The sequence below is a fragment of the Callospermophilus lateralis genome, chromosome 6, assembly GCF_048772815.1.
Source record: "Callospermophilus lateralis isolate mCalLat2 chromosome 6, mCalLat2.hap1, whole genome shotgun sequence".
Lineage (NCBI taxonomy): Eukaryota > Metazoa > Chordata > Mammalia > Rodentia > Sciuridae > Callospermophilus > Callospermophilus lateralis.
The window spans coordinates 123741252-123763698 of NC_135310.1; the positions used below are offsets into that span (position 1 = coordinate 123741252).

At 43.8% G+C, this 22447-nt stretch overlaps 1 protein-coding gene and 1 long non-coding RNA gene across 2 annotated transcripts; both read right to left on the reverse strand.

Annotated features, from left to right (window-relative positions):
* Window positions 1–224: 224 nt before the first annotated feature.
* Window positions 225–17691, reverse strand: LOC143400777 (MHC class I polypeptide-related sequence B-like). Its single transcript, XM_076857784.1, has 7 exons — window positions 17611–17691; window positions 5821–6087; window positions 5287–5598; window positions 4606–4884; window positions 4367–4492; window positions 3097–3262; window positions 225–2355 (listed from the first exon to the last, which is right to left on the reverse strand). Exons 1-6 carry the CDS (start codon window positions 17675–17677, stop codon window positions 3135–3137), a joined length of 1179 nt encoding a protein of 392 aa, XP_076713899.1. The 5' UTR covers window positions 17678–17691; the 3' UTR covers window positions 225–2355; window positions 3097–3134.
* A 411-nt stretch (window positions 17692–18102) lies between these two features.
* Window positions 18103–21888, reverse strand: LOC143400778 (uncharacterized). The gene is made up of 3 exons (XR_013091544.1): window positions 21841–21888; window positions 20791–20932; window positions 18103–18234 (listed from the first exon to the last, which is right to left on the reverse strand). It is a non-coding gene; the product is annotated as an uncharacterized LOC143400778 (long non-coding RNA).
* Between the last annotated feature and the right edge of the window lie 559 nt (window positions 21889–22447).

Sequence of the window (22447 nt, forward strand, 5' to 3'; positions counted from 1 at the left end):
TCAGATTTTTGGATCATGTATGTTAAAGTAGAGCTGTAACCCACAGGAGAACTGAATCTAAAGGGACAGCCTTTGGGGCCCATATAAACACAAGGGATCCCTGGTGTCCCATATATGCCCTTTGCAGCTTTACCCTCAAGCCCTGAGAGGCTCCCAGGCACTGTCTCAGCCAGCAGACACACCCAGGACAAAAGCACTGTGTACTTAACTTCTTATTCTGGATTTCTGCCTCTTGTTCCAGGCCTAGTAAGCCTTCAGTGCTTTCTCCACCTGTCTTCCCTTTAGCATATTTTTAAAGTATGTGCTTTTCCCCTCAGTTTTCCAGTTGTATTCCATGGGAGGAAGGGTCCAAATTAATTGGCCATTGTGGGAAACCAACGAACAGAGTACAATTTTATATGTTAGCATCAAAAATCAAGGAAGAAAACCATAAGCACCAATAATGGTCATTTAAGCAAGTGTAACTTGGATGTAATGAAAACAAAACATTCAATGGCATCTCTATATGCCATAATTAAAATACATATAAATAAATGATGACTTTAAAATTGTACATTTAGCATGTTACTATGATCCTGATTGACAAACACGGGAGTAAAGGGAACATATTTGAACATTAAATTGAAAAACACATGCACAGTAAGCTCTGGAAGTTGGAACAGTGAGTGGCAGTGTGAGGCGGGCTTGTGCCAAGGGTCCAGGGCCAGCAGCAGTGGCCTATGTTTCACAAGGGCCTGAAGACTGTGTGGGCAGTGGGTGTCTCTGACATTCAGGAGAGGTCCTTGCATATTGAAGCTACAACACCCAAATGACAATCTTGCTAAAAACAGGAGGAAGTAATCTTATCACAGCAGGGTTTACCAGCCACATCACTGTACAATGTAAACCACACAAGAGAGATCTGGATTTGTACATGCCATTCACATTAGGCTATAAAAGAGGAGGCTGTAGTTGAATTTTTGTGCCTTTGAGTGGGAAAGGCCTGTTGCTTATTTTTGCAAATAACAGCTGGGGTGTTGGTGCCATTGCTAAGCAATCTCTGAGAAAAGGAAGTTGTGCCTGTTCAGGATGCCCCATGGGAATTCCTCCTGGATGCTCATCTCTGCTAGGGTATAGAGCAGATGTTTGGCAAAGAATTGGTACCAACACCTCAGCTGTTATGAAGAACACTGCCAAATACCTCAGAATTTGAAGCCAGCACATTCATTCAACATCATCTGCAAAATGCCACAGACTCTAGATATAAAAAATTGTGCTCTGTATGTGTAATAAGAATTATACTGCATTCCGCTGTCATGTATTTAAAAATAAAATCAATTAAAAATATATTTAAAAATGCCACAGAGTCTGGCTCTCAACACGGTCTATGTTAAACATATGTTTAACTCTCTGTCAAACATGGAGTCAAACATGTTATTTTTGCTGACACTGTCACACGGTCCCTTCCCAGAACATGAACACAGACCGGATATGTTTCATATTTAAAAGTGTTTAAACATTCATAATTTAAAATGATACAGACAAGAGGTAAGATAAAGAGTCAGAGAGGGTTTGAAGTTCCCTCAACAATGAAGAAGAGCCTGCATTTTAGGTTTCTTGGGAGGAGGCAGAATAAGGATACTTACAAAAATCTCATTTATTAAAACACCATACTTATATATTTTAGTCCACAACCAGCGCAGATGGTGAATGGTTCAATCACACAGGAAAATTCTCAGGGAGTTTTAAATAAAGACACAGACACACAATTTTACCTTTAAACAAGGTCTGGGATGGCTCCTGGAGCTCTCAGCCTCAAGTTCCCCAGGGGGGAAGTGAGGTTTTACTGGAGAGGCAAGAGTTGGGGCGGGGGTGCGTAGAACACAAGCTAGGGAGTGGGATTTTATGGGGGAACTAAAAACTCTGGGAAAAATCCCGTCCAATGAAAGTCAAGGAGGGCAGTGTTTTTGCAAGGTCAGATGAGGTGATTGGGTCCTTGAGGTAGTAGTGAGACATGCCTCTATATGGACTCCATCCTGGAACCCAATAAAGGTAGGGAAATCCTGCTGCATTTCTGCTACTTGGACACCTCAGCACCCAGCTGGGGAGTGATTCAAGTCATGTGCGAGGTTGGTCTCCCACAATATATAATGTGCTAAAATACAGTAAAATAATAAGGATAGTAGTTCCACATTGTAGAGATGAGGAAACCAAGGCACCAAGACAAAAAGTGCTTGTCACAGTAGGGCTGCCCAGTGTAAGCTCCCCCAGAAGCCCCAGGAGCTCTCAGCAAAGGTTGGCACCCCAGCTGTGTGGATCCAGTGTAGTCACTTGGTGTCCTCTGCTGCTGATCTGGGTCATATAGGCTCAGGGGCTCTGGGGAAAAAGGAGGAACCAGTCAGTGTTCAATTGGTTGCAGAATAATGCTGTTTACTCCCTTGGGATTTCTCTCTCCCCAGTTCCTCAAAAATCAGATTTGGCCATTCTCTGAGGGAGGTAAATGCCCTGACTTTTTTTCCCCTCTCATCCCATTTTCCTGCCCTTATCAGGCTCCTCTGTGTCTATCAGCAGTGTTACCTGTCTCTGTTTCCACCACAGAAGGGAGTGAAAGGGCTACAGGATTCAGGGTCAAGATCTGGAAGTGATTACCTCCTCCAGAGATAAATCATTCCCTACAGAGTGGGGGCCTCCAAGAGAAGGCATCTCCTGCTCTTGCCACAATGGGCACAGGACTCACACAGAGCCCTTATTCCCATTTAGTTCCCAGGCTTCCCCCGAGAGGCAGGTGCTCACCCGGCAGGGCCTGCCACACTTGCAGCACAGCATCCCTCCCTCCCAGCCCTGAGCCAGCAGCTCCCAACTGGACAGTCCACCAGGAAGCCAGGGGCACCAGCAGGCCTAGCCTGGAAAAGCATGCTTGCCACATGATCTGCTGCTCCCCTGCCTACAACAGCCCACGCAGAGGATACTCAGAATCACTGACCCTAGGCACCTGCCCAGGCTCTCAATCTGCATTTTTGCTTCCCCTACCTGCCTGGTTTACCTACCGCTGGGAACCCAGCTCTTCCCCAAGGGCTTCTTTTTCCTGAGGCTGCCCTGGACTCCCTACTTCCATACCTAGCAGGGACTTCTGCAGGCGACAATCCTCATAGTTCTCAGAGGTCTTCTTCATAAAGAAAACTAGGGTTTTGCTGAGATTCTGCAGTGTGAACTGTAGGCCCATCTATCATCTGTTCCATTGCATTGTCATGGTCATAATCCAGGTCTCCCACAGTGGGCACTCCTATAGAGGGATCTCCAAGGGTGACATTTAGTGCACATTAGTACATGAGTGCTGAAGAACTGCTTATTCACATGATACAGTTGAAACTGGGAACATCCTTACTGAGATTCAACATTCAAAGTAGAAATTTGCAAAAATAAGCAACAGGCCTTTCCCACTCTTTTCCTGGGCACTGTCCTAGTGACATTCCAGGCAATCATTTCTGACCACAAGTAAGTAACATTGCCCTTGTTTCCCCTCTTGGAAGGCCATAGATAGGAGCAGCAGAGACCACAGAGCTGCCTACCCTACTTGTAGAGTCACCTGAATGGGCCCCTGCTATGGGACTGTGTGCCCTAGCCTGTGGGGATCAACACCCCTTGGGGATACACTGGAAAATTCCAGACATAAGAGAAAAACATTGACCACAGATGCCCTGTAATGGGTTGGTCTCTCTCCCCAGATGGCCAAGGACATAAGCCATTCTCCTGTCCATGTCATCTGCAAGGCCACTCCAGGAGGAAGGGCTGTATAGTGGGGACAGGATGGTGACTGGCATGCCCAAGTGACCCAGAGGCTCCTAGCAGGGCCTGCTCTACATAGGCCTCCCAGGGGCTGCATTGACAGGGCTCTGGCCCTATGGATCTTTTTCTTGGTTTGCTCCTGACAGCTGGAGAGACTGGGGGAGAGTGAGGGGAGGGACCAGTGGCATCACAATTCATAAAATTCCTCTCCAGTTTCTAAGTACCCTAAGGTCACAACTCATTTATTCTGTGTCCCCCTGAGGACAAGATAATCTAGCCAACACCAATCAGCCCTCCATTCCCAACATAGCCCCCTGGTCAAGCCAGGAAAGCCTGGGAGATAGACGAGGACAGCCGAAGCCATGGCACCCACCACTGCTGCTCTCTCCTCACCCTGCAGCCACAGAGGCTACATCTGGACCTTCAGAAATGTATACAGCCCTGGCTTTTCGCAAGACTAAGGGGTGTGGCTGGAGACAGTACTCCATCCTCTGTTCCAGAAAGCTGGTCACCTCCACTGCTCTCTGTGCAGCGGGAGGCACAAAAGACTCTACATTCCAAATAGGCCCTGCAATCCCCAGCCACTGAATGCTTTTCTCACCTGAACCTTCTGCAGTAGATTTTGTCTTCCTTTTCTTGCAGTACCAGACACAAACAATAATCATAATCACAGCAGCAGCCACACCCAGGAAGGCAGCCCATTGGCTCGGAAGCAGCAGTGCAGTCCCTGAAAGCAGGATTGTTACACTCTGGGTACTGAGCCTCAAGGCTTCTCCCCTCTCACCACCCTGGTCACTGAGTCACCTGGTTGGGAAACCCTGCTGGGACCCCCAGGCTCACCACAGGACACAAGGCCAGTGCTGTTGTTCCCGCTGTGTCCCACATGGCAGCTGAACCCCTGCTCCTGTCCTTGGGGAATCCTGGTAGACACCCAGGTCTGGTAGGTCCCATTCTCATAGGAAAAGATACCACCAAACTGCTGGGTGCCCTGGCTCAGGGGTTCCCCATTCTGAAGCCAGGTCACAGAGATATTCTGGGGATAGAAGCCAAAAGCCCAACATGTCACATTGATGGTGTCCTCCAGGGCCTCAGCACAGGTCACATTCACTACTGGGGACACTGGAGGGAAATAAAGGCAAAAATAGTCAGGCATGTGACCAAGCCTCACTCCAATTCTCCCCTCTTCTGACTCTGGCCTAAGACCTCATTGAAGTGAGGTCCACAAGTCTGTTTTCAACCTGGAGCCCAAGTCCTCTGACTGGCAGGAGGATAGTCACTGGGCTTGTGGCCTCACATTCTCACTTCAACGTGTTATGTTAAATAGGGGGTGTTATAGGAATTCTGGTTTGTGAGGTGATGAGGGGTATTTTGGGGGGTCCAGGGTTGTGGGGACAGTTGGGAGCTCTCTATGATAGCAGGCAGGCAGGGAGGTGGGGGCTTACTAGTGTCTGGGCACATACACCCTCCTGTCTCTATCTAGCGGTGTGACAGGACAGGCAAATCACAACATGATAAACTCACACAAGGTCCTCTGGGCAGAGGCTCCAGGGGAGTAGGAAGAGCCCTTCCAGAAGACTAGATATCTCCTGAGTCTTCCACAAATCTCTCCCTGCACTTGGGCCCAGTAATCCTTGCTTTGCATGCCATCTGCATCCCAGGAATTCTTGACTTCCACAGCCAAGTTCTGAGCTGAGGATGGCTCCACTGTCCAGCTGCGTGTCTCTGGATGATAGGAGAGGAAGGGCTCCCCATCGTAGTAGAAATTCCAGAAGGCCCTGGTGCAGTTGTCCTTGTGAATCTTGCAGCCCCAAGTCTCCTGGAGGAAATGAGACCCTGCCCCCACCCACCAGTCACTTCTCCATCCCCTGGGCCCTCTGCCTCCCTGCCCACCAAGTGAAAAATACTAGCCCACAGGGGACCCCAACCTGGCTCTCCTCCAAGTCCCCTGTGCAGGTCTGTATAAAGCCCATTTCTTGCCCTCCCCAGTCAATTGCAATGAGAAGACACAGGTCCTGGAGAAAGCCTCACATCACACTTGCCCCTGCCCACACTCACCTCCTTTCTGCTCTTGCCAGACATTGATATCTGCCAGGGTTGCTTTTAGATTCTTGCTGTGCTCTGCCAACTCCTGGATCTCTGTGTCCCAGCTTTCAGTTCCCAAAGGTTTTTCTGCCCATGGCCCCTGGGGCTTTGCACTTTCTTTATTGTCACTATCATAGTGAAGGAAGAGCTGATGGTCCCAATAACCATTGGCAAAGGACCTTGATTGCACTGATCCATCTTGGGACCTCACTGTGAGGTTATAGTGAAGACTGTGGGTCCCTGTGGAAGAGGAAGCAACAGATGACACCTCTTCCAGGAAACAAGTGCTCACCAATGCTCACCACAAAGGTTTTGCTGTCCTGAGCACCTGAGGAGACAAAGGGACAGAAGAAAGGTTTCTAATACAGGGAAGACAGGGAACTAGAGAGGAAGGAGAGGGGAAGTGAGGAATGGAGAGAGGGGAGCGGGGCAGGCAAGTTGGCCAGGGCCCAAGACATAGGCATGGGTTCTTAAGGGTACAGGTGGGTGTTCAAGGGGAGAGGTTGACCTGCAGAGGCAAGGGAGGTGTGGGAGGGGCAGAGGTACATGGCAGGGCTTGTTAGAGGGCAGGGAGGGCATAGGAAGGGCAGAGGGTGGGTGGAACTATGGTCACTGAAGTGGAGCCCAGGCAGGGCAGGTCCCCAGAGGGTGTGTGGGTGCTGTCCATGTACAGACTTCTCATGGATAAGGTAGGGAAGACAGGGGGTCAAAGTGGGTGTGAGGGTTGTGGCCCCAAAGTGTTGAGTGGGGTTATACCCTAAAGGGAAGTGAAGCAGTGGGCTTGGTCCAAAGTAAATGATCAGCATCTGGAAGCCTCAGGTGGGGGACTTAAATTGTCCTAGTGGCATCCCCTGGGAAAAATCAGGTAGCAGTGTTTCCAAAGACCTGATGTAGCCTTTCTTTTTTCTTTATGTATTTACTTATTTATTTTATTTGTTCTAATTAGTTATATGTGACAGTAGAATGCATTTTGACCCATGATATGTAGATGGAGTATATATAGCTTCTCATTGTTTTGATTGCATATGATGTAGAGTTATACTAGTCCTGCAATCATATATGCATATGAATAATAATCTCCGATTCATTCTACTATCATTCTTACTCTATACCCTCTCCCCTCCTTTCACTTCCTTCTATCTAATCCAAAGTAACTCTATTCTTCCATAGCCCCCCACAAACACAATGTATCTTTCCAATAGATGTACTAGAAAATTTGGATTTCCAGAAACAATGAAGTTGGATCTTTTACTTACTCATATATAGAAATTAACTCAGGACTGGGGATATAGCTCAATGATAGAGTGCTTGCCTAGCTTCTGCAAATGTGAGTGAGCACACACACACACACACACACACACTCAAAATGAAAAAAAATGCAGACTATAAAACCAAACATTCTTAGAAGAAAACACACTGGTACCTATTGTGATATGTGCCTGTAATCCCAGATACTCAGGAAACTGAAGCAGATGAGTGGAAGTTAAAAGCCAACCTGGACATGTGAAAAGGGAGAAAAAATTTGCAAGTCATATATCTAATAAGAGATGAACATTCAAATATATCAATATATCTTCGGCTAGGGTTAGCTCAGCTGTAGAACACCTGCCTAGCATGTGCAAGGGCCTAAGATTGATCCCAGCTCCATAAAACAAGCAAACATAAAAGAATCTCAAAAACTCAAAAATAAGAAAAATGTTGAATCTATTCAGAATTGGGCAAAATATCACTACATCCAGTTGTCTGGTAGATACCCAAATAGCCAATAAGCACACAAAGAGATACTCAAACATCAGCTGTCAGTAGGGAAATAAAATTGAAAGCACAGTGACATTCTACTTTGTACCCATGAGGATGGCTACTTTTTAGAAAAAAGAATGCAGAATGAACAAGTTCATAACTACAGAGAAAACTGCAGCACTGTGCATTGCTTGCCTATATATACAATGGAGCAGCTGCTATGAAAATGGTATGGTGGTTCCTCCAAATATGGAAAAGATACTTTCTATGTAATGTAGTAATTGTATTTCTGGACATAAACACAAAAGTTGTGAAGACAGGGAAATGCAGAGGTATGTGTACATGACTTTCATAGTAGCATTGTTCCCAAAAGCCAAAAGGTAAAAGTAACCCCAGTATTTATCAACTGATGAACAAACATCTAATCACAATATGGCTTATATGCAAAATGAACATTATTCAGCATTAAAAAGGAAGGACATTCTGAAAATTGCTACACCATGGATGATCTTGAGGACATTAGCTAAGTGGAAAAGCCAGTCATGAAAGGGCAAATTCTGCATGATTGCACTTGTATGAGGCATCTAGGGAGTCAAATTCATAGAGACAGAATGTAGAATGATGGCAGAGAGATGACAGGGACTGGGGTGGGGAGGATGGATGCTTACTGTTTAATGGGTACAGAGTTTCAGTTTCTACAAAAATGTAAGTACACTGAATGGCACTGAATTGTACACATAAATGGTTAAAATAGGAAACTGTACATTATGCCTGTTTTACCACAATTAAACACCAAACAGAAATCAGGGAAGTATACTACAGATTAATGTAGAAACAGGAAGAAGAAGGAAGTGTAGGCCTGAGAAGAGAAAATCAAGGCAGGTGGACAAGTTGCACAACTTGGGGGTCCTTCCGAGTGGGAGCGAGTGGTGGGAGCTGGTCACACCCCAAAAAAGCACCAGGTTGGAAAACAATTACAGGGGTTTGGGGGGTTTCTCAGTGGAGGAGTGCATGGTTGAGGTCATGGGATCAATGCCCAGCACAAAAAATGAGAGATCAAACAAAAAACATTCCAGGAGGAAGCTGGTGCTGGAAGAGGAAGAGTTAGGAACAGCAGGAGCAACCGAGTAGCAAAACACAGATTTTGGATGCATGGTGAAGGGAGTCAAAGTCCTCTGAGGTAAAGGAACAAAAAAAAAAAAAAGAAAGGGGAAGGTCAAGAAGTAGGTGGACCAAGAGCCTTCTTCTGGTATGGATGGGGAGGGAGATGGGAAGTGCAAAGAGATTAGTGACCTAGGCAAGGAATGACCTGGAGTATGAAGAGTGAATATGGCATACAGGTGACCCTGGAAAAACCTGGGTTAGGATGAGGACAGGGGTGTTGTTCTGGATGAAGGCAGATGAGAGTGGCTGTAGTGATTGCAATGGTCCCCCCAGAGGGGGCTTGTGACAGATGGAAGTTGGTGAGGGCTCAGGGTAGCTAGGCAGGTGGTGTGTGCAGGAAAAGGTCCCACAGTGGAGAGATACAGAGCAGCCAGGGAAAAACAGAGTCCAGCACCAGTAGGGTGGAGTGTGGAGGCCTTAAAAGGGTGAGGGTTTAGATGAAAGCAGGCAAAGGTCCATCAAGAAGGAGATGCCTACACTATAGGAAGAAAGAGGATGCAGGGCTGAGAAGAGCAGGGAGGTCAAGGTGCCCTGAACTGTGCTTAAGGCAAATGTCAGCACCAAGATTCCTGCCGGTGATGGCTCAGAGCAGTGGGGATGAAGAGAAGACCCAAGAACAGAAGGCTCCACCAGAAACTTAGGGTCATCAGGCTGGGAGTGTAGCTCAGTGGCAGAGCACTTGCCTGGCATGCTTGAGGTCATGGGTTTAATCCCAGCATCACAAAAATGAAAAAGGAAAAGGAAAGATGAAAAACAGGTTTATCAAAATTCTATTTTCATTCTACGCAGAATTGGGAAAAAATTCTAAAATTCATATGAAACCATAAAAGACCCAGTTATGGTTTAGATAGAAGGTGTCTCCAAAAGCTCATGTGTGAGATAATGCAAGAAAGTTTAGAAGTGAAATGATTGGGTTCTGAGAATCTTAATATAATCAGTGTATTATTCACAGAAGGGATTAACAGGGTGGTAACTGTAGGCAGGTAGGGTGCCACTGGTGGAGGTGGGTCATTGGGAACATATTTTGTCCTTAGTGGCTGGAGCTCACTCTTTCTGCTCTCTGGTACCATGTCCTGAGCGGCTTTCCTCTATCTCAGTCAGCTGCCATGATATCCTGCCTGACCTCTGGCCCTGTGGAGCCAGGGATCTATGGAGGAGACCTCTGAAACTATGAGCTCCAAAATCTGACTAAAACTGACCCCCCCAAAAAACAAAACAATATTGACCAAAAAGGACAATGCCAGATTTCAACATAGATTACAAAACTACAGCAAATAAAATAGCATGGTATTGGCATAAAAACAAATGCTATGACCAATAGAAGAGAACTCAGAAATAAACCCACACATGTATAGTGAATGCATTCTTGACGAAGGTGTCAAGAATACAAAATATGAAATGGGTATCTCAATAAAAGCTGTTGAAAAAAAAGGTATTCACAAATTTAAGAATAAAAATAGACCCTCATATAAGCTCTTGTATGAGAATCATACTCAAAATGCATTAAAGATTTAAATGTAACACCTGAAGCAGGGGGTGTTAGAGTTGGCCCATAGTTCCAGTTTCCTGAGAGGTTGATGCAAAAACAGCACATATGTTCAAGACCAGCTTGAGCAGAAGAGCAATAAATCTTACAAAACAACAAAGTCCCACTTGAAACTATATAATTGCCAAAAGAAAACACAGGAGCAAAGTTCCTGACATGGGTCTAGAGAGAACTCTCTCAGATATAATCCCCAAAGCACAGGCCACCAGAGCAAAAATAGAACCATTGAATAGCTTTGAACTAAAATTCTTTTTCAGAGCACGGAAAATGAGGGTGAAGAGACAACTCACACATTGGGAGAGTATTTATAAATCATACTTCACACAGGGGTAACTATCCAAAATATACAAGGAACTCAAAGTTCATAACAAAACAAGTAACACAACTTAAAAATGGCCAAAGAGGAGAGATTCAAGATGGTGCATTAGGGGATGTCTGCATTTCTAGTTGCTCTGTGGATCAGGATTCAAGCAGTAGGAGTACTGCTTGAGGCGATGAAAGAGGAAATTCACTGAAATTCAATATCAGACAGTCAGAGGCTCTTAGAGACTCAGAAATTCAGGTACATTGAACAAAAGTAGAAATATATTGGAACCAAGCTGGTTGTGTCAGTGGCACTAGTTCACCACAGAGGAGAGGGATAACACAAACACAGAGAAAACCACATTTAGCACATAAAAATATGGAATCACAAAAGCAGTATGTATTCAGCTGATCCAGAGGTTGCAAGGTGAATGGGTATTTGAAAAGAGCTCTGTGTTTCTCAACTGGCAAGCTGACAGCTGAGGTGGGAACCATTTTGAGGAGGCCATGCTGCCAGAGCCCCAGAGATCCCAACAAATATCTGCATACTGTCCCAACAAGCACCTACAGTGTGGCCTAGGTTACACCTAGAACAATGAGTGAAACAGGCATAGAGAATACTTTGCTCAGGAGGATTAAAGTCCGAAACAGAAGGAGAAGTACAATTCATTTTCCTTTTGAGTCCAGTGGCTCATGTGACCAGCTAAAGACGGTTGGGAATATGAACAGGTGGACACGAGCACACTAAGGGGTTAAGCCTGGGAAAGCCATATTTGTGGGCAGCTGAGTGTGTGACACCTGTGCAGGGTTGGCTCCCCTGCCCCACAAGTAAAGGTCTTGGGAGGCGCCAGAGTTCCAGACTCCCAGCAGAGATCTGCATCTGCCTGGCCATAGAGTGTGTTGATCTGCAGAGCCAGAGCAGGTACCATTCAACCAAGTTCCTAAGGCCTGAACAGACCCAAGCCACAACAGATCTCTGCTCTTAGAACTCTGTAGCAGGCTCACCCTGGGAGTGCATCAATTTGGTGTGTGAGAGAAAACTCCAAGCAACAGTCCTTCCCATCCCATCACCCCTTACACTGGTAAGAAGCTGAGAGCTACTTCAACCAGTTTCAGTTTTAGACCACTCCTGCTGGCAACTTTGAAAGCAACAGAAAAAGAGGAAGGGGTTAACAACTCACAGGTCTCTCTCTTCATACAGGTGAAGAAGAAATGGAAAGAGGGACATTTGGACAAAGGCAGTAAACATCCATCTTTGTCAGCAGTTTTGGTTGAGTGGAAAAAATTCTTCTCTTTTTCATTCTTTCTTTTTTTTTTTCATAAGTAAATATATATATATATTTTTCTGTTGGAAATAGCTGACCCCACTATTCCTGTTTTTGTGTAATTAGTGTTGTAGATGTCATATAATCACTGGGTATTGATTTTAATGCTGTATCTTGTTTGTTTCAGTTGATGAGATCTTTGGTTTCCCTTTTTCTGTGAAGTGCTAGGAATCTACAGGGACATTACCGTTCACAGGATAGATAATCCACTACTGAAATCAACCCATCCAAGAGACAGCACACCTTGCTACATACAGAAATTAATCACACTAACTTCAGCAATATTTAGCACAAAGGAGAGAAGTGAAAAGAATCCAACTAAACACCAGATGCCATGTGGGAATGGCTAGGGAGGCCCGTAAGTCCCAATCCTACAGCAAAAAGAGAGAGAATCAACACAAAGGCTGTGGGTACCACACTGCTGAGAGTTCTCAACCTACAGCACTCTAGGACACTGTGGCAAGAGAAGGCTGTGCCCTAAAAAGGCCCACACATAAGTGAAAAAGAGAATTCACCTCAAAAGATGTGTAAAACCCAATAAAGGAATACAAGAACTATAAAAAAACAAGCTAACACAACACATAAGTTCATAATTTACCAGAAAATGACTCTAAAGATATTTAAGTGGATAAAATATCAGATTAAGAATTCACAAGAATTCAGAAGAATGATTATGAAAATGATCAAAGAATTTCCAGACAACACAAAAGAATAAAAAAAAGAAGGAATTAAGGAAGTCAGTGAAGGGAGTGAAGGGTACAAAGGAGACGTTCAATAAGGGCTTAGAGATACTGAAAATTTAAAAAAAAACCAGAAATCTTGGAAATGAAAAAACAATAAGTCAAAGAAAATCTTCAGTTGTAAGTCTCTGTATATAGTTGGCCAATCTGAAAGCAGAATCTCAGAGCTTGAGAGCAAAGTGGGAGGCCTTGAACATTCAGACAATATTACAGAGAAAAAGTAATGTGACCAGAATATATAAACTCTGGGACAACATTGAGAGGCAAATTTATGAATCCTTGGAATTGAAGAGGGTATGACAGGCAGGCTAATAGCATGGAAAACCTCTTCAGGAAAATAATAGAAAACTTTCCAAACCTTGAGAATGAGAAGGACATTCAATACAGGAGGCATTGAGAACCCCCAAACAGACAACATCAAGCCAAAAAAAAGGACACGTAATAATTAAAATGCTTAACATAGAAAGCAAGGACAAAATGTTAATAGCCTCTGGGAAAAATGTCAGGTCACATTTAAAAGCAAGTCAATCAGAATTGCATCTGATTTCTCAACAGATACTAAAATTCAGGAGGACTGTGAATGATGTGCTCCAAGCTCTGGAAGAAAATAACTGTCAGCCAAGATGGCTATATACAGCAAAGCTCTCCTTCTGAATCTAAGTGAGAATAAAAACATTCCAAGATAAGCAGAAACAAAAAGAATTCACGAGTCCTCTGCTGGGAGTATAGGAAATACTTAAGCCAATAATTCACACAGAAGAAATAAAAACCAACCCCAGAGTTTATAAATGGATAAGTCTCATTTGAGGAGTTGCCAAGCAAATGAGAAACAGGACAAATTAAACATCAGAAATAAATCAAAATGGCAGGAATTAATAGACATCTGTCTGTAATAACATCAAATGTAAATGGTCTCACCTCGCCAATTAAAAAACATAGGCTGGCAGAATGGATTTAAAAACAAGACCCAACTACATGTTGTTGTAAGAGAATTACCATACAGACAAAGATAGCCACAGGCTGTAAGCGAAAGGATGGAAAAGAATATACCATGCCAAGGGAACTACCCACTAAAAGCATGAGTTTTTACTCTCACACCCAAAACATAGACCTCAAGCCAAAATTAATCATAAGAGATAAAGGTCACTTCATAATGGTAAAGATATCAATCCAACAAGAAAAATTAACTATAATAAATATTTAGAAATTAAAAGATTGTGCCCCTAATTATATAAAATAGTCATTACACACGACTCAGACCCTAGTACAGTAATCATCTCTCTCACCGTAGATAGGTAATCCAAATCTAAATTCAGTAAACATTCATTGAACCAAATATATATATAAAACTTAAGTCTGTTAACTTAACAGACTTCTATTTCATCCAACTATAGTCAAATACACCTTCTTCTCAGCTGTTCATGCACATTTCCCACAAAAAGATCATTTATTAGGCCACAAAGCAACCCATACCAAATTAAAAAAGTCAGAATCTTATTTGATCATATTAGAATGTATCTTATTTGATCATATCGGAATGAAATTAGAAATCAACACCAAAACACATCTTCAGAATCTGTTAAACATGTGGAGATTGACCAATATACTTTTGAATGATTAATGAGTACTAGAAGAAATCGGGAAAAATTTAAAAATTCTTAGAGACAAAGAACAAAAGTATTACAAAATACCAGAACCTCTGCAACAATATGAACACAGTTCTAAGAGAAAAGTTTACAACTATGAGTGCTATATTAGAAAAATCAGAAAGATCCCAGATAAACAAAGGGTACATCTCAAGACCCTTGAAAACACAACAACAAACCAATTCCAAAACCAGTATAAGGGAATAAGTAATTAAGATCAGAGGGGAAATTGGTGAAATAGAACAGAACAACAGTAAAAAGGATCAATAACAAGAATTAGTTCTTTGAAAAGATACACGAGATTGGGAAGCCCTTAGACAAATAATCAAAAGAAAAAAAGATGAAAATTAATCAAACTAGAAACAAAAAAGGGGAAATCACTACAGATATCATAGAAATCCAGAGGATTATTAGGGACAGTTTTGTAAAACTTATAATAGAAAAAATTGATATTTTCTTTTTTTTTTTTTTGGTGGTGGTGGTGTTGGGGATTGAACCCAGGGCCTTGTGCATAAGAGACAAGCACTCTACCAGATGAGCTATGTCCCCAGCACAATATGGATACATTTCTAGACATATAAGACTTTCCAAAATCACACCAAGAAGACAAAGAAAACTTACACTGACCAATAACTAGCAAGAGATAGAAGCATTAATAAAAAGCCATCTTTTATGGTTTAGATAAGAGGTGTCCCCAAAAGCTCATGTGTGAGAAAATTCAAGGAATTTCAGAGATAAAGTAAGTAGATTATAGAGAGATGACATAAACAGTGGATTAATCCAGAGGAAGCTGTAGCCAGACAGGGTGTGGATGGAGGGTATAGGTCTCTGGGGATGTACCTTTTGGTCTTACATTTTATCCCTGGTTCATGAATCAATCTCTCTCTCTCTCTCTCTCTCTCTCTCTCTCTCTCTCTCTCTCTCTCCTTCTGGTCGCTATGAGCTGAGCTGTTTTCCTCCTCCATGCCATTTCACCATAATGTTCTGCCTGAGCTAGGGCCCAGAACAATGGAGTGGGCCATCTATGGACTGAGATCTCTAAAATCATGAGTAACAAATAAACATTTCCTCTTCTAAAATTGTTCTTGTAAGAACTATTGGTCACACTAATTGACTAAAAAACACCATCCAACAGAGAAAACCCTAGGAACACAATGATTCTCAGCTGAATTCTACAGATATCACAGAAATCCAGAGGATTATTAGGGACAGTTTTGAAAAACTGAATGTTAAAGAAGAATACATGCCAATGCTTCTCAAATTATTCCAAAAATAGAGTGCGAATGAACACTTCAAATTCATTCTATGAGCCAGTATCACCATCAGACCAAAACCAGTTTCACTATGGATCAATATCTCTGATGAACTTAGATGCAAAAATTCTTAGTAAAATATTAGCAAATTATATTCAATAATATATTAAGATGATTGTACATCATGACAAAGATGTATTGATCAAAGTGATGCAAAGATGGATTAACATTCATATATCAATGCATGGAATATACCACATAAGTAGAGTTAAGGATACATAAGGATACATACTCATCTCAATAGATGCAGAGAAAGCCTTCAACAAAATTTGGCACCCATTCATGATAAAGAAAATGAGGAAACTAGGTACAGAAGGAATTTACTTCAATATCATAAAGGCTATATACAACAAATCCAAAGCCAATATCATAGTGAATGGGAAAAAACTAAAAACATTTCAATGAAAATCTGGAACAAGAAGAGGATGTCTACACTCATCACTCCTATTCAATGTACTACTAGAGCAAATAGGAAAGAGAAGAAAATCAAAGGGATTAAAAATAGGAAAAGAAGAAGTCAAATTATCAATGACTGCAAATGAAACAGTCCCATACTTAGAAGATCCAAAAACCTCCATCAGAAGACTGCTAGAGCCAATAAACAAATTCAGCAAAGTAGCAGGTTACAAAATCAACATACAAAAATCAATAGCTTTCCTGTACACCAATAATGAAACTCCTGAGAAAGAAATCAGAAAGACAATTCCACTCATTAGAGCCTCAAAAAGTAAAATACCTAGGAATAAATCAAACCAAGAAGGTAAGAGATCTCTATGATGTAAACTATAGAACAGTGAAGAAAGAAATTGAAGAAGAAACAAGAACATGGAGAGACATCCCATGTTTTCAAATAGGCAGAATAAATATTGCTAAAATGAACATAAAACCTAAAGCAAGTCACAGATTTAATGCAATCCCCACCAAAATACCAATGATATTTTTTCACAGAACTAGAGTGTGGGGAGCTACACTGAATGACCATGCCTTCCAGTCCTGATGCACCAGGCTCTGACCAGCCACTGCATTAGTTGTGGCTTGGGCGCCAGACCCACTTGGAGAGCAAGGAGGTCTTCTTTGTAGCTGTGCCCCTTAGGTTGAGTTACTCTCACCTGTTCCTTTATAATCCTATCCCTTCTGCCCTTTTATGGATAGAACTTTCTAAAAACAGTGACACCCCCCCCCCCAATAAAAGCTGACTTCTGAATGTGTTCCCTCTCTCTCATCAACCTCTCATGACTTTCTCTTGCTCTCCCTTTTGGGGAGCCTGAGGCCGAGAGCCAGGGAAGCAGTCCTAAAGCTTGTGTAATGGTAAGTTGTGTCTGTGTTTTATTTTGTGTCCCTGCAAATTCATATGAATGATCTTAGTTGAGTTGCCCACGCTGGCCAGGGGCAGCATTAGAGGAAACAGTTCTAAAATGCAATCAAAATAATAAAAGACCCAGAATATACAAAGCAATTCTAAGTCTAAAAAGCAATGCTTCAATTATGCACAGCTGCCACTTCCAGCCCAGACACACGGGGAAGGAGGGACAGGAAGCCAAGAAGGCATATCTGCATTTCTTTCCCCCCCTCCCTCTGATCTGCAGTCTTCTCCACTGAAAAACACTCTGCTGACTAAGGGAAGAGGACAGGGCGGGCTGGAAACTCTCCATCACTGATTATAGATGGTCCCATGAAAGGCAGACTTCCAGGGGTACTTGAATATCTTTCTAAGTGCAAACCAGAAGGGAGACCCGAGGACTCCGAGCTTCCTAAAAATCTGGCACCCCAAGGATCAGAGGGGAAAGAGGGAAGCAGGGTGCAGCAGAAAACCAGAATACACTCTGAAAAGCGGCATTGAAGTTTTGCGGCAAAACGACCACGCCCAGCCCCTCACTGCTCTGCACTTCTCCAGAGCCAGCCAGGCGGGGTAGAGGCTCCCATGAAATATGCCCGCCCACCTGTATTCGCCAGACCTTTCTGAAGACCCACAATGAACGCACTCACCAGCTACGGTACCCAAAGATGCCCAAATTGCGGCGCCAGCCAGGAGAAGCACAGCGGAGAGCTCCATGGAGTAACAGTTTACCACTCCTCTGGTTCTAGTGAAGTGTAACTTTATTGGGGGGCGGGGTTTGATCTACAAGCACTCACCCAATGAGGACAGAGGCCAAAGGTCTAACTGTAACTCACGACCAATCAAGAGGGCGAGAGGTGGGGGGCGGGGCAGGGGGCGGGCGGGGCGGAGAAGGCGAGGCGAGCAGTGCGGAAGCCGCAGCTGAGGATCTCCTAAGTTGACTGAAGAGTGAGTCACTGCCTGGCCTCTCTGGCACAGCTGCCACTGCCTGGCCTCTCTGGCACAGCTGCCGCTTCCAGCTCAAACACGGGAAGGAAGGACAGGAAGCCAAGAGTTCATATCTGCATTCTTTCCCCCTCTCCCCCCCTCTGCAGTCTTCTCCACTGAAGAATCATGACGTGAGCAAATGCCACTTACCGACTTGGCCAAGGAAACTGCTCCTGCTGGGAGTAGTGCCTGCTGTGTCTGGGTGCCCTCTGGAATGATGCTGTGTGATTGAGTTGATACTTGCAACCCTGGGACCTTCAGCCCACCTCCAGGAGCACCAGGAGGATCTGCAAGTTCCAAGGGTGCAAAGGTTGGGAATTAAGTGCTGTGAGAGGGTGCTGTGTGCTATGTGCTGGGTTATATACGTGCATACCACCACTCTCTCCTTTCAGATGCCACTGGCCACAACCCTCTAGCTGTGAATACGCACACAGTACTGGTGGTAGAAGTATGTGTACAAGAATCCTTGAAAGATCTGGAGTTTCTAACACAAAACCTAGTGCTGTTTCCTTCTAGTGTTCTAGTGTCTGCAGAATCCACTTGCATGTGTCGACTTGTCGACTCCTAGGATGCTCTTTTCATAGTTGTGCGCCACTCTTCACTGTTTCTTGTGCCTATCTGCTTTATAAACAGAGGGGATGATCAAACACATCTCTAAAAACACATGGAAATCTCCTTAGAAAGCTTCCGCATTGATTTTAGAAAGTAAAAGTGCCTGCTACATTTTACAGTTGAGACCCCTACACGCTAGAAGCCCTCCACTCACAGGGAAGATGCTTTAGAGCAAGTCTCTTGTTCGCCCCCAGGCCCCGCCCAGAGTGCTCCACCTGAGTTTGGGGTGCACCATGAGACTTTATTCCAGAAACTGGCATCTTAGGGTGCCAGCCTGGGAGTACTGGGAATGGCATGACTGCCAAGCCGACTCCACCTAGCATACAGGGAAGCAGCTTGTCCTCTCTGGGCAGGTGTGTAGCGGAAGGCCAGTCCACACTGAAGGTGACAGTGAGCCTCAGCCCTAGCAAGACAGAGCCAGGTTCTCCAGCCCAAGAAGGATCCCAAGAGAATTCACAGATTTGAACAGGGAAGGCTCAAAGTTCTGGGAATGGTGATGAGAAATAGACTTCAAACTACCATTGTTTTTCTTACTTTTTACTCCTTCATTGTTACCTTTATATCTGGATCTCTTGTTCTTATTAAGTATCATTTGTGGGAGGTTAAAATTCTAAAATGTTTTCTAAAATCTCTGAGATTCTGTTCACTCTAAAGAACTACAGGATTATTTGGTCAACTTTTTATATAATGTTTCAATAGAGATAAGCTTAAATATTCTGTCCTTCATATTAACAAAATCCTAATCTTTAAACTTGAAACTAAAATATAAATATTTTTATTATAGAAACTCTTGATTTTACAAAATTTCAAATTTCTCTAGTAAATATTTGAATTACAAGCAATTTTTTAGGAATGACTCTTTATATATCTTCATGTTTCAGTGTACACTCAGAAATAATGCTGTTGGATAATTTGTATTACTCATTATCTGAACAATAATTATGGGATCATTTGTGATATTGTGAGTACAATAAAGTTCACAGCTTAAAAAAAGAAGACCAATAAGGAGCAGAGAGGGAGGAGTTACACTTAAAATGGAACTTCCCTCAAAGCATAGGACCAAGGCTAAACTATTCCAAAGACACTGGGAAATATTCACTGGGTCACATCAGCCTCAATGTCTGAAAAGCACCTGTGATTTAGGATTCCCTGGGTAGGTTAGACATGCAAGTAAGGGCAGATAGGTGAATATTGTAGCCAAGCCTTGTTACTCTCCCAGAACACTGCCCTCAATCAAGTATAGCCTTGTTGGTAATGTCACCAATAACCAGATTATATGAGCTTTCTGTAGATTTCAACCACCTCTGCTCCGAGTTACTTCTTTTGCACGAAAATTGCTCAGGCTCCAAACTCCCTTAGATGTTTCAGCCATCCTAATCTGCTCCTTCTCCTGCCATTGACTCCAAGATCCAGCCAGGTCTCCTTTCCTCTGGCCACATCCTGCAACTGCCACAGCTCTCCCAGGGCCACTCAGGAGCCTCATTAGGCTGCTCCCCGTGGACCATTCCAACACCAACCAGACTTCCTTAGGGAATCAGCAACTCTGGGCCCATTTAACCCCTAAATCAGAAAAGTCTATTAGCCCACTGTACACCTCTCTAACCACTACACACCCACCCCCTTTCCCTACTTCTCTTAATACCATTATCACCCTTGGTCTCTTCTAACTGACCCTTTCCCCTGCCTCTCTGGCTTTTCCACTCAGCTCCTGAAACCCTTTTACAGCTTCACAGTCACTACCTTGGTCCAGACTTTCAATTGCCTTTATCCCAGAATACTGCAAAGGCTTCTTCCTAAATATTGTGACTATCTCCTATTGTCACCATAATGCCTCAAGCCAACCCACAGCTGCTGCATCTGCTGATTTTAACACAGGATGCCTCTACTCTCCTATAAAAGCCCACAGGTGCCACAACCTGCTGTCTAGCATCACCCTCTCTCCTTATTTCCCTGGTGACATCTCTCCTAGGCTAAGGTTAGAGCAGGTTCCCCTGATCTCCTTACCGTATCTCAACAGGATGCTACTGCAAAGCAAACTCCCTGGGGACTGCTCCTGCCTCTGACTTCCAACTATCATACCTGTCTATAACCTTAAAATAATCACATTAACACAGTGGTAGTGATGGCACAACCTCAAAATTATACTAAAAACTGCTGAATTGCACATTTTCAAAGTGTGACTTCTGCTAAATGAATAATAACTCAGTAATAATAGTAATAACCATGCTTACCAGAAAGCTGCTTCTGCTGGAAGTTTGCCTTGTCCCCAACACACATCTTGGGAACATGGAGTCAGTTGTTCTCCACCTTGGCTGCTTAGAAGAACCACCTGGAGAGTCCTTAACAACCCTGTGCCCAGGCAACAGCCAAAACCTATTCAATAGGTAAAGCAAGGTGAGAACTAGGCTGCAGTGTCTTTTAAAGTTCCTGAGGCACTGCAAATATGTAGGTAAGTTTCAGAACTAGGGTTCTGGCCCATCATGGTCCTAGCTGTGCCTTGCCTCAAATCCCTCTTACCATCAATGACATCCCCTGGTAGGCTGCAGACCACTCCAGGATCAGAAATTGTTCATTTCATCTTTTTTTTGTCCCTGAAAATGCTTTTATAAAAATGAACTCTACCTATCCTTCCTAAATATTCCCTAAAGCTGTCATCTATACTTTTTCTGTGGGTGGAAAGGCCATTCATGGAGACGTAATGGTAAGCTCTAAGACTTACTTTCCTTTTTATTAGCTGTGATAATTTTTTGTTGTTGTTTTTTAGCACAGAAGTGATTGAAAGATTGGGGTCCAGCCTCCTTTCTGAGAAGCTATTTTCATTAGTGAAGATCCTCCAAGATAGTGGTGATGCAGAGTGGAAGAGGGAACACAGCTCTCCTGGCAGCTGGTCCCAAGCTCTTTCCTCCCTGTTGTCTACCTCGGGACTGCTCCTGCCTCTGCTTCCCAATTATTGGACTTAATAGGACTTCTTAGCTGGGGCAGCTTGAACAATCAGTCTTATTCTGCTTATTCTCCCCACACACTTATCATCTAATAGTTACATGCTAGGTTTGCTCTAGGGCATTTACATATGACTGCAAGGAAAGAAGCCCTGCAGGTCTTGGGCTCAGAATTTGGGGCTCTGAGAGGACCTAGGCCTGACTGCTCCTTCCTTATCAAAACTCAGGTAGTCTTCTATGCAAAGCGCTTCTGTCCCTCCCCTTCCCCAAGCCCCCTTCTTTCTGTCATTAAACACCCCCTCCCACACACACACACTCTCCCCTTAGGATCCCTGGACTCACAGGAATAAGTGCAGCTTTTTCTGTGCTGATCTTGGGTTCCACTGCTCATCCCCGGAAAAGAAAATGAATCCACCCAGCTCTGACTCAAAAAATCCAGGGCGGTGTCTCTTGCACAAGCTTGAACATGATTTTAGTATGAGTCAGAATTTGCTTGCATCACACACCGCCCCCACTTTGGCTCAAAGAAAGGAAAAACCTGTTGGGTGGCATAAAAGCAGCTTGAAGGGCTTCTCTGGCTGCTGGGCAGACTCTCCTGCATGCTGTTAAAATGCAGACTCCTTGCTGTTGGACACCTGGGATCCTGGGTCCAAAAGGAATGTGGAGTCTGACAAGCTTCAATTAGCATCTTTTGGGGTTTTTAGCCCCCCCCCCCATTTCCTCCCTGACCAGGATGAGCCAAGAAAGGCAACTGGCGCCTGCACCCAGCCCTCCCTTGTAGGAGGACAATCAGACTGCCAGGGAGGCCAGCCAAAACAGGATCTCATTTATTGAGGAAGTACACACAGCTGATATATTGCGCAGGAGCCAATCAGGATAAAGGTCAGAGGGGTGGAGCGAGTTCAGGAGTTTACATGCACACCCATCCCATGGTCTGTAAGGGAAGGCA

Excerpts from the sequence above, each read along its gene's own strand:
- LOC143400777 (XM_076857784.1), bottom strand. The coding sequence starts at position 17,677 with ATGGAGCTCTCCGCTGTGCTTCTCCTGGCTGGCGCCGCAATTTGGGCA. Across the intron at positions 6,088-17,610 it reads ATCTTTGGGTACCGTAGCTG|GGACCCACAGTCTTCACTAT; the intron begins GTGAGTGCGTTC and ends CCTCTTCCACAG. Across the intron at positions 3,263-4,366 it reads ATCTACTGCAGAAGGTTCAG|GAGTGCCCACTGTGGGAGAC; the intron begins GTGAGAAAAGCA and ends ATCCCTCTATAG.